The sequence below is a fragment of the Malurus melanocephalus genome, unplaced genomic scaffold (genome assembly GCF_030028575.1).
Source record: "Malurus melanocephalus ecotype Western Australia unplaced genomic scaffold, MMel_1.1 scaffold_1544, whole genome shotgun sequence".
Classification (NCBI taxonomy): domain Eukaryota; kingdom Metazoa; phylum Chordata; class Aves; order Passeriformes; family Maluridae; genus Malurus; species Malurus melanocephalus.
This window is the reverse complement of record NW_026624776.1, coordinates 2,939-15,220: the sequence shown is the minus strand read 5'-3', so window position 1 is coordinate 15,220 and position 12,282 is coordinate 2,939. Positions and strand designations below refer to the sequence as shown.

The 12,282-nt window shown below is 47.5% G+C and overlaps 1 protein-coding gene and 1 pseudogene across 1 annotated transcript; both read left to right on the top strand.

Moving 5' to 3' along the window:
* Nucleotides 1-200: 200 nt before the first annotated feature.
* LOC130587115 (feather keratin Cos1-2-like) lies at nt 201-1,220 on the top strand. Its single transcript, XM_057388072.1, has 2 exons — nt 201-282; nt 588-1,220. The coding sequence occupies exon 2, from the start codon at nt 609-611 to the stop codon at nt 918-920; it is 312 nt and encodes a 103-aa protein (XP_057244055.1). The 5' UTR covers nt 201-282; nt 588-608; the 3' UTR covers nt 921-1,220.
* A 3,036-nt stretch (nt 1,221-4,256) lies between these two features.
* LOC130587114 (feather keratin Cos1-2-like) lies at nt 4,257-5,361 on the top strand (annotated as a pseudogene).
* Nucleotides 5,362-12,282: the final 6,921 nt, after the last annotated feature.

The window sequence follows — 12,282 nt, the reverse complement described above, 5'->3', positions numbered from 1 at the left end:
TGGCCCAGAAATTCTTGGGCCACTCATCTCAGCACTTACAGAAGAATTCATGTAGGAAGGCACATGGCACGTGCCAGGAAATGAAAAGGAGACAATGCAAGAAACCAAGACACAGCCTCTACCATTAGCTGGAATAGTTTACATTTGACATGAGCTGGTCAGAAAATTATTACTTCCACCAAGGTGCCCCTGGGCCTGAGGCAGTGCTGGACTGCTATAAAAGGTAGCCCAAGTCTCTGCTCTCTCATCCACTTCTCTCACCTCCTTCTCTTCAGGAATCAGGTGAGTGGGAAGCCACTTCTTCTCATTCTCCTCGTGCTTCTGCTTCAAGACCAGCACTTTCCTGGCTGTAGGTCTCAGCTGAAAGGAGCATTTAGAGCCCAGGGCTGGGAGCTGCTTGTGCTGGGAGAGGGCAGAGGAGAGAAGGTCTTGTGCAGAGAGAGCCTGAGACTTGGTTCAGATGGCTCCTGGGCTCTGAGCTGGGTACTGCAGTCCGGGCCAGGAGGTGCCTTGGCTGCAGGGTGGTTGGGGGCAGTGCTGCTTCTCATGTGTCCTCACTTTGTGCTTGTCCCTGTCCTCTGTGCCAGGTGCACCTGTGACCCCGAGCCATGTCCTGCTGCCCACCCTCCTGCAACCCTTGCTGCCAGCCCTGCGGCCCCTGCCCGCTGGCCAACAGCTGCAATGAGTGCTGTGTCCGCCAGTGYCAGAGCTCCMMYGTGGCCATYSAGCCSYCYSCKGTGCTGGTGACCCTGCCTGGYCCCATCCTYMRSTCCTTCCCTCAGAACACCGTGGTGGGATCTTCCACCTCGGCTGCTGTTGGCAGCATCCTCAGCTGTGATGGAGTGCCCATCAACTCCGGGGGCTTTGACCTCTCCTGCATCACCAACTGCTATGGTGGCAGCAGGTGCCGTCCCTGCTAAATCTGCTGTCAGCATCCTTGGGCAAGAACCTCCAAGACCTCTGAACCTGGTTCTGGTCAGGAGATAGAGCTTTGAGATATTGTACTTAAAGCCATTGTTCCGTTCTTTTACTTTTTTCTCTCCCTCCTTTGCTGTCCATGTCTCCCCTGACCAGCCAAGTGGGGACGTGTTGCACTCCCTTCCTCTGCATGGCGGGCAGATGGACACCCTGCAGAAGCTCCACTGCATCTTAGTGGCTGTTCCTGGCGCTCTCTGTGAGCCTTTTCTTCTTTACACTCAATAAAATTGTTTTGCATCCAAGCCAGGTCCTCTGAGTGCTCCTTCTTTCCACAGCAATTCTTCCCATCTGCTCAGGAAAAAGGGTGGAGAAGCAGAGGGCTGGAGTCTCTGTGGTGAATTTTACTTTGTGCTCTTTTCCCCTGGAGCTGAGGAAAACCTGCCTGGATACTGCACAGTCAATGGCCATCAGGAGCACCGAGGCTCCAAAGGGTAGCAGGAATGGGCTGGTGTGTTGTGTGACTTATAATGTCCACATCACCAGCTGAAAGGCAAGGAATAGATTTATTTCATTATTGCACTGAATGAAGGATCCCAAGGCACAGCCAGGCTGCAGAGACACAAAAATGGGGACAGAGGCACCATTAGGGTCAGTCTGATCCTGGAGTTCTCTGCCTGTCCCAGTATCTCAAGGGGCCTCACGCATTCACAGTTTACCACAATGCTGTGCTTTTATGGCCTCTGAGCTTTGTGATCTCTCTGTGCCTCAGCAGGAGGCTCAAGACTGTGAAAGATGCCTCTTAAGGTTCTGATGGCTTTTATATCACTCAAAAGAGTCAGAGGATAATCAGCTGTAAATATGTTAAGTTTCCCACATGGATATTCTCAGCCTCCCTAGCTACAGAGTCATTTTGTGCGAATCTACCACCCTCCTCTCCAGTTCTTTTCCTCCCAACATCTGGGAAAGAGCAATGCCTGGGAACAGCCCACAATCTCACCTCCACCTTCTCCTCCCCTCCATTGCCCGGTCTAGGGCCCACAGCGTGCACACAGCAGCACAGGCAGATGAGATACACACCTCATGCAGTCCCTCAGCTCACGCATTGCCCAGCTCTGTCCTAAAACACAGTGCTGAKGTCTTTCAAGAGTTAGGGTTGGGATCAGCCATACTCAGCATATGCAGTGGTAAATGACTTTTGGTTGAGTTTCTGCAGGTGAGTTATGGCTTCACTATTAATTCACATTCTTCCCATGTATGGTTAGATGTAATCTATCCATCAATGTCTTGTTGACTGAAGCCTTTGACCAAACCWGTGCCCAAGGGGGACTGCAAGACAAAGGAAGATGAACCTTGGTGAAGACAGGATCTACCAYAGACAGCCCACAGATCGTGCAGTCATCAACTAGATGGGGTTAGACAATCTTGTCCCACCTCGCTGCCATGGGCAGAGACACCTTCCACTAGACCAGGCTGCTCAAAGCCCTGTTGTCACTAAAAACCCAGAAGTAAAATCTTGTTGGAGGTTAGAATTTTTCATTTTCTTTCTCCTAGGGGATTTTCTCCCATTTGTTGCTAAGWGAGAATAACAATTGGTACTAAAAAAAGACAAAAGATGTAGCCATGGAGCAAGGGGAGGAGTGCAGCTGGCTGCYACTCTCTCACCTGAAGRGYTTTCTCTTGGGAAGATCAGAGATACCCTGAGATTTTGGGTTGGGCTGGAAGGGACAGGGTACAGCTCTTAATTTTCTCTTGTTCTCAGCTACGGTCGAGCTCTTGCTTACTGCGGGGAGAATTCACTGCCACCAGAGAGYCCAGCCCTGTACTGCCCTTTCCTTACTGTAGGGAGCCCAGCCCAGGGAAGGCTGGCACTGGGTTTCTGGTTCTGTTTGTTGTTGCTGTCCTTGTTTGTTTGCCTTGCTCACAAGAACTGGTTTTCCTTTTTCCCATATCTTTGCCTGAAAGCCCTGTAATTTCAAAGTTATAATAATTCGGAGGGAAGGGGGTCATATTTTCCATTCCGAGGGAGGTTCCTGCCTTCCTTGGCAGACAAAGAATTGTCTTTCAAACCAAGACAATTCTCCAACAGATTTCCTGGGTCAGAAAGCCGACATTACTTTATTAGCAGCTCTGGATACCTGGGGATGACTCCTCAAAGCATGCCCAGCAATCCAGCAGTCCAGGTTGTATTCTTAAAACCAACACATATTCATCACTTTTTTGGAATACCTGCATACATGCTAATGGACTTGTTTGGATATGGTTCCAGATCTTCTGATGAATCTTCTCCGTGAGAATATCTCAAGTATGTGATCATAATGTACTTCTCTTATCATTCTTCACTCTGACACACAATCCTKGCTCTCAAAACTAAGATATTGGCTGGTACAAGTAAATTCCCTGATACAAGTAAATAAGGAACCATTMGCTGGCACAAAAATTATTATTCACAGATGTTAGGGAGTTAACACGAGACCTCATTAATCTCTGGTATTTGTACTAAGCACTGTCTGCTACAAAATAAGCATTAACCACGAATACAGGGATCATACACTATGTGCTAAAGTCAAAAGACTTTTCCACCATCTTCCACCACAGCTGCAAGGACTTCTTTAAGAAATAGAACTTGTTCAGTAATACATTCCCCCTTTGAGATTTTAATATTTCTTTCAGGAGTCATATCCAGTTGTTATTTCTACCAAGTCTTAACAGCAGTAAGCACTTAATTATACAACAAGTGATTTAGATCATGAGTACCACATCCCATCGTAACAAGTATAACAAATTGTTTTAATCAGCCTAAGTTGAGCATTGGTGGGCCGCGAACCAGCCGAAAGAAATCTAGTCCTTCTCTCTCTGTAGCACTAGTGGCTGGTTTCTTTAGTTGTTTCTTTCTTTTCTATTAGTTGGGAGTTACTGGAAAGAATGAAGCCACACAGCCCTACTAGGCTGGCCTGGGGAGACACAGAGAGCACGTGGGAAGAAATAGCAGACTGGAAGAAAGAAACAAGGTCTGAATACTCTGTCATGTCCCCTCACGTGGCAATTCTTTGGCAGGTGAACAAGAAGCACAAGAGCGRTGCCCATTTCCTGACAACTTTGCCACAAACAACTCACTCAGAAATGACCCAAGGGAACATCACCTGCCCACAAGGGATACCACTGGCACTTGATCAGAGCCTTTTACCTGTGCTTACGTCTTTCTGCCCCGGMAATCCTTGTGCTTGTCCTCCCGGCACTAACAGAAGTAGCCCTTCATATAGGAAAGCATGCGGAATTACCAGGAAATGCAAAGACCACAATGCAGGAAACCAGGACACAGCCCCTACCATTAGCTGGGATGGTTCACATTTGACATGAGCAGGTCAGAAAATTATTACTTCCACCAAGGTGCTACTGGGCCTGAGGCAGTGCTGGACTGCTATAAAAGGCAGCCCAAGTCTCTGCTCCCTCATCCACTTCTCTCACCTTCTCCTCAGGAACCAGGTGAGTGGGAAGCCTATTCTTCTCCTCCTCATTCTGCCTCAAGAGCGGCTCTTTCCTGGCTATAGGTCTCAGCTGAAAGGAGCATTAGGAGCCCAGGGCTGGGAGCTGCTTGTGCTGGGAGAGGGCAGGGAAGAGAAGGTCTTGTGCAGAGAGAGGCTGAGACTTGGCTCAGATGGCTCGTGGGCTCTGAGCTGGGCACTGCAGTGCAGGCCAGGAGGTGCCTTGGCTGCAGGGTGGTTGGGGGCAGTGCTGCTTCTCATGTGTCCTCACTTTGTCCTTGTCCCTGTCCTCTGTGCCAGGTGCACCTGTGACCTCRAGCCATGTCCTGCTGCCCACCCTCCTGCAACCCTTGCTGCCAGCCCTGCGGCCCCTGCCCGCTGGCCAGCAGCTGCAATGAGTGCTGTGTCCGCCAGTGCCAGAGCTCCCACGTGGCCATCCAGCCCTCCCCGGTGCTGGTGACCCTGCCTGGCCCCATCCTTCAGTCCTCCCCTCAGAACACCGTGGTGGGATCCTCTACCTCTGCTGCYGTTGGCAGCATCCTCAGCTGTGGTGGAGTGCCCATCAGCTCTGGGGGCTTTGACMTCTCCTGCATCACCAACTGCTATGGTGGAAGATGTTGTCCTCCCTGCTAAATGTGCTAGCAACCTCCTTGGGCAAGAACCTRCAAGACCTCTGAACATGGAGCTGGACTGAAGATGGATCTTKGGAAAAATCTTTTTATGCCCTCGGTTTACTGTTCTTTTCTTCCACTCTCTTCCCTTCCCTTCCTTTCCTTTCACCATCACCCAATGCCAGCCTAGAGGGGCCTGTTGGCCTCCCTCCCTGCCTCTTTTCCTCTGCAGCCTAGGCAGATGCACCCCCCCACTGCATCTTAGTGGCTGCTCCTGGTGCTCTCYCTGAGCCTCCCTCTTTTCTCCCCCTTTTCTTCATTCAACTCATTAAAATTGTTTTTGCATCCAAGTCTTGGCCTCTGAATCCTCCTTTATTCTATGGCAACTCTTCAGTGAGCTCAGGGAGAACCGGCTGTTGCATCCAAGCCTGGGGCATCTTTTTCAGTTCTCTAAGTCTGCAGCTTAGAGAACTGAAATGCCAAATGCCAGTTCTGCTCTGGAACAGCTCCTTGCAACAGCAGTTACCCCTCCATCCCTACCGGGGATTGTAGTGACAAAGAAATGGCCCGAGCAGTTAGGGATTTGGCTTGGAATGTTAAAGCCCTGACAGAGTTAATACTGGCCAGGGACATCAAGGGCATTAGGAAAAGTTTCCAGGGGTATTCAGCTGATTAAAGGAAGACAGGGAAAATGTGGGCTCTCTCCAGAAGGAAACAGGAGGCCTATCTACCCAATACATGTAGAAAGCTGAGGTAGTCAATGACTTTTTTTGCCTTGATCTGCACTGACACGTGCTCCAGCCACCCCACCTGAGCTGCAGAAGGCAAAAGCAGGGACTGGGACAGGTTGTGCCAGTGTGACTGCCCCATTCCTGGAAGTGTCCAAGGCCAGGCTGAACAGGGCTTGGAGCAACCTGGGATAGTGGAAGATGTCCCTGCTCCACCATCATTAGATATGGCTCACTTCCATGTATAATATAATTGGCAATGTTTAGGTTTGTCTTATCTTTTGGTGAAATCCTGGCATCTAGAGTATAATTTAATGCGGTATGGCCCCAAGGATTATGTGTTTGAACGCATCCCAATTATGAGGAAAAATGAGACTTAAGAATCATTAAGGTTAGAGAAGACCCTTAAGATAAAGTCCATGCTGGGGATATGCTGCCTTTGTCATTGCCATGGATATATATTGTGATTATATGGCAATAATGGGATGTTGTAGCTGTTAGTGGGGCTGTGTTGGCATTGAGATRTTGACAATCAGTTGTCAGTTGCCATCTCCTGTCCCACTTCTGAACTGGCCAAAATGGTAAACTATATGGGGTGCGGGTTCTGGAGATAATTTGTCATTTTTCCAAATCACCTATGGCTTCAGAAGCTACTTTACACACAGCAGAAGTTGCATAGATGGTACATTAGCAATCTTTGACTCAGGGAGTTCAGACTTATGAGGAGCAGAGGCATTGTAACCTCCTGAGTTTTACATTTTTTCTCAGGATTTGGGTTGATATTTGAACTAAAGGGCCACACGCTGCCATTGAGCAGATGCCAAGTTCAGCTCTTCAAAACATCAAACCCCAGATGTTTTCTTTGTGGTCTCTAAGTTCAGTTTCTCACCTGGGAGCCATTAATTTAATTAACCTCGGTGGTTTGGCACTTAACTCTTGCTCTGTTTACTTCAGTGATTTTAACTCTTTGCCCTCCAGGCCAGACATGCTGCTACTCAGCTGTGTTAATATTGAAGTTTGTGTTYCCATATCTATTCAAATGTCATTGCTGGAGGGGACTGACATGAATCAAAATACACGACCATTATAATCTATCCATTGATGAGCTTCCACTCGACTGACTGACAGGCCCATTTACCAYCCAGGCATTATTTGGGTTTTGATCTTGGATTTTGGAAGGAGAAATCCTGTCTTGGAGTTGGTCATGGTGTCTGAATGTTTGGGGTATATTCTCTCTGATTGCTATCGCTGGGACTCTAAACCACATTAATTAGACTCTGGATGACCCCAGCAAATTGTCTCTAAATTGCAGCTCTTGGAATGCCTAATGTTAATGCTTGATCATACAACTCTCTCCACCTCTGAGTTGTGTCTGGACATTCAGTTGGTTCTGGTTCCCAGGTGCTATTAATTTGCCTAAGATTACAACCTGTATTTTTAGTTTCACCAAACAGATGACTCAATCTCTTCTCTTGCCCATGGTTCATGATGTTGTGTATTAATATTGTCAGGGATCCCTGGGTCAGTCATGGTATTCCCAGAGATGGTTTGGTCCCTGCCTTAACCACAATCCTCTGGCTGAGATGAGTCATGGCTTGACCAGCTTGACCAGCACAGGCCAAGCCCCAGCACAGAGCTGGTTTTCACCAGGGCAGGCAAGGCACCCTTCTGTCAGCTGGGACACAAATTTAGCAGGATTTTTAGCCTGCTGGGGTGTAAAATCCCGGGATATGGGAGGTGATAGCTGCTCTGGGCACTTGCCCAAACCCTTTCACACACCCTGTCACCCAGGCACCAGCCACCTTAGGGCATGTATCCCTGCTGTCTCACCCAAAAGCTGTCTCCTCTCATGCCAGGATGATAATGGATTCCACAAACCTGACAAGAAGCCAACAGAGTCAATTAGTGCAGCTGTTAATTRAACAGCTCAGGTGAAGGTAAACAAGGACTTGGGGAAACTTCAAAACAAAAGAACTTGTTTCACTCACGGATATGAAAAGGAAGGAGTATTCCTTCATCCTCTCCACTCCATTGCTCCCCCCAGCACAGCGAGGGCAGTGCAGCCACAGCAAAGCTCCCAGTGGTGCTCAAGAGAGTTTAAAGACTAAAAATAACCTGGGCAAAAAACCCCTCAGATGAGACATCCAGGTTTTATTGAGAAGAGTTCCACCCCAAAAGACACTGTCTACACTGCCTAGAGACAAAAGAGGAAAACGTTGGACATGAGAAAATCACTTTTTGCAATCACATTTTTGGACTGTGTCAAGTCCAAGGGCACGGTGGGGTTAAAAGGCGGCTGATTTACCTGTGCTTTGTGTGACAGAYGCAGGTGGTTAGAGCAACCAGCCCAACTTCTCTCCTGCTCACAAAAACTCTTTCCTGCTACCACTTTCCCGGAATAGCTTGGACAGGGGTGTGAGGTTCAGCTGTCAGGTGGAGCTGCTGGTACAGGCTTTGATGGTAAGTGGTGGGTTGACATTTAATCATTTACTGGAGCAAGTCATGCACACATGGAAATGCACATGGATCACAGAATTGGTTCCCACCATTCAACCAGTGGACATTCTGTTCACATTTGCTTTACCAAAACCTTCTGCCCTTTCTTCCAAATAATTCTTACAGCTGAACTGTGGAGATACAAACTGGAGAAGCAAAGTTTAAGGTGGGCAAAAATTCCACTCGATGTCCGGGCTCAGATGATTCTCACCAGAGCTAACTRCTGCATCTCCCACACAGGGATCTTGATCCACTAAATTTGCATCATTAAAGTGTCTTGACTTTACTAGAAACGAAGGGCAAAGGCTCAGACAAAGGGACACAGAAAAAATGCCACTGTCTTGAGAACTGATTAAAATCTTCCTGTTTACCATCTCCTGTGCCAATAAAAACAAACAAACAAACAAACAAACAAACAAACCAACCAACCAACAAAACTGGAAGAGCTCCCTAATTAACCACATTGGAATGATTTGAATTCCAGTTCTTAATGAATGGTGAAAAACATTCCACACTTCAGTAGGGGCAGGGCTGTGTGATGCCTTTAGGGGGAATCACAAAAAAAAAAAACATTGCAGCCCACCTGGCCAGCAGGAGCTCTGAGTCTGATGCTTCCATACGTAAACTGTTCTTCTGGGAACTCTAGGTGGATCTCTGTCTGCCAAGGAAATCCATTTCTGTGACACCTCCTCAGGAGTGCCGTGAGCCGCACAGATTCAATACAATAAAACACTAAAGGAAAAGATTAATTAAGAGGTAGGTAACAGATGCCGTTGATTTCTCAYGAGCAAGGTAAGAGCACCTCCTTTGAAGGAACAGTTCTGCAGGTGAGCAGTACCTGTCCTCATAAATGGGAATCCTTGGCTCTGGTCAAGGATTGCACGGCTGGAAGGAGCTTGGCTTTGCCTGCCCTGTCAGCTTGCCTGGGAACACCCCCCAGGAGTGTGCCAGGCCTATGACTCCAGCCTGCAAGGGAACCCTCCAGGACTTCTGATGCCATTTATGGTAGCAATGACATGCTCCTGYAATGGGAATTCTTGGAATTCTCATCAGCCATCAGAGTAAATATCCATGGGGGAATGAATATAAACACAGGAATCAAAAATTAACTATGCAGGAATCTGGAACACAGACCATATCATTAGCTGGAATGTTTTGCAACTCATTTCAGAAAATTATTACTTCCACGAAAGAAAATCTCAAGGCCTGGAGCAGTGCAGGACCAGGCCAATTGTCAATTCTCCATCTCTTCACTCCCTTTTTTCTCATTCTGCAACTAGTGAGATGAGAGCCCTGTTCTCTTCCTGCAGGATGTGGACTTGCATGAATGGATCCTGTGCTCTGGGCTAGAACAGGGGTGTGGCTGTTATTTGTAGAGTCCTTGGGACCTAAAGGAAAGGATTCTATTTGCCTTCCTACACAGCACCTAACTTACATAAATGGCCTRATACAAAAGCCCTGTGTGTCATACCACTGCTGGGCATGACCGTGTGCTCTGACAGAGGTGCCTGGCCTGGTTTGATGTCTTTGGAATCCTTGCTACCTCTCTCTTGCAGTTTTACCGATTGTGTCACAGTGCAAGGGGTATCTTTAGTTGTTACAGTGGGCCCSACCTCATAAATTAATTCAAATTTTACAAGTGGGCAGAGTTTAGGGTGAGGTGGAGTTTGGTTCTAGTGCATCAAACTCCTCCAATGATGAATAAAGGATGGGGAGATCATAGCCAGTGGAGTCTGCCTCCCTCTCTGCCTCCTTAATGAGGCTGGAAAACCCCTCCTTATTCTCCACCTCCCCACTGAGACAGGGAGATTGCAAATTTAATTCTCGTTCTCTTTGGAGGAAGTCATCCAGCTGGTTCCTCAAGTTTTCAGCCAATCTCTTTTCAGCATTCAATTCCTTTTCAGCTTTCTCTCCAGCTAGGTGTTCAACTTCTAATGCAATTTGCAAAGTTTTAATTAAGTCAAACAAAGACTCAACTCCTTATTTAATTGCTTGGYAACAAATTTCTCTCACCAAAATGGCAGGGTGGTTCTCTTTTTTTATTACCATGTGCCTCTGTTAAGCCTTTTGTCTGTTTCTAAAAATGTGCCATCCTACCGACCATGCCAAATTGTCATGGGTGGAGAGGAGCTTCAGACAGGTTTATCAGAGAAGCCCTGTTGAGTTGTGAGGTGCAGAGAGGACCACCTGGCTTTCTAAATTCCTCCTCAGAGAAGAGTCTGGGTGAGGCTTGTAGGAGACCGTACGGAAGTCCCTTGACTGTCTCACGATCATCGAGATGGACAAAGACTGAACACCCCAAAACCCCCAAGGGGGAGAAGGGGGGGACTTTTACTCAAAGGAGTTCGAGCCAGATCAAGGTGGGATGTCTGCCAAGTGCCAGTCTCCAGGCTGCTGCGTACGATGTGTAAGCTACGGATGGTTGCACTGTTCTTACTGCGAAAGCAGAGGAGAACTGCATGATCTGTGCTGCACATCTTACAAAACAATGGGCATTCTTTCCCCACCTCTTGGCCGGTTTTCGCCTTCTTCGGAACCCCTTGGCCTGCTGCCATAGGCTTTCAAAAAGACTATAAAGAGTCTCTCTGAAAAGACCCTGATGAGATCTCCCCAGCGGACTTCGGAGAATCCAAGGAATCCAGACCTCGAGGACTTAGTCGGAGCCGTTGGTAGCTATAACCCCACTCTCTCTCTCACTCTCTCTTTCTCTCTCTTGCCCTCTTCTATTGCGTAAATCCAATAAAATTGTTCATGATTTTGAATAAATACTTGCCCCTCGTTTCTTTTGCACTCTGATATTCRGATAACGAACCATCACGACTTCTGCTTGGGTTAAGCGGATCTTGACAAGGCTGCATTCAGTCTGAGCTCTAGACAGTCAGTGGTTTAAGTAACTTTACATGATTAATGATGAAAAATWACACACATATAGATATCTATATGTAAAGTGAATTATTATGACAAATTACCAGAMAAAATACTTCAATCAGAATTATTTGCTATGCATTATAAAACCTGAAACTACTAGTAATGTATAGAATATGATATGATGGTGCACTATATAAAAGGAATTATAGTAAAGCAATCATAYTAAAGCTAGGGAAAAGAAACAAATATTAAAATACATACTGATGCAACTTAGCGTACCAAGGCCAACGGGCAGATCTCTTTCACTCAACATAAAGAAGTATTCTTGAAGGGATATTCCCACTCCAAGGCAGGAAAGTCCATACTCACATCCAAACAGGAAAAKATTAGAAGAACGTATTGCATGATATAGGACTGGACTTCTGTAGTACACAGTGATTGACTGTCAGCCATGTGTCAGAGGTTCTGGCACTGTAAGGATGTTGATCTGGGCATGGTGAGCTAGATACCTGACGCCTTCCCTCAATCCACTRCTGATAGCCCGGCAAATAGGGTGTTCTTCAAGTTGCTTAATCACATGGCAGAGCAGAGAATCCTCCTACAGTATCTCACCCTCCACACACTCTGGGAAGGCGCATGACTCTGATTTGCASTTGCCATATCCTCCTCGAGCAACATCTTTCTCTCTGGCACCTGGGGACAGCAATAGGAGATCGAAGGACCACACAGAGGCACAGGCTGGGATGCAGCAAAACTTTAATGRGTTGAAAGAGAGAAAGGAGGTCCCCTGAGTGGGCACCGTGGTGCAGGGAGCAMCAGGGGCAGGTAGGAGACTCTGTCCAATGGCCAGGGTGSAGTTCACATCTTGGGTGGGGCTTAGCCAGTGATCACAGCCCAAGGGAGGACACGGAACCAGAAAAGAGAGAAAGAAAGAAGAGTGGGAGAAATAGGAAAGTCAGCAAAGGGCCATGGCTTCCAGAGAAAGCCTAGGCACCCCTCCAGTGCAGGTGGAGCCATGGATGCTCAGTCCCTCTGAATGCAATGGTCAGGAATTCCATGCTCAGTCCGTTTCCATCTTCTCAGCTCCTGAAGGTCCTTCTGTGCAGCCACCATCAGCAGCTTTAGCAGATCCTGTTGCAGTAGCGGTTGGTGATGCAGGACAGGTCAAAGCCCCCAGAG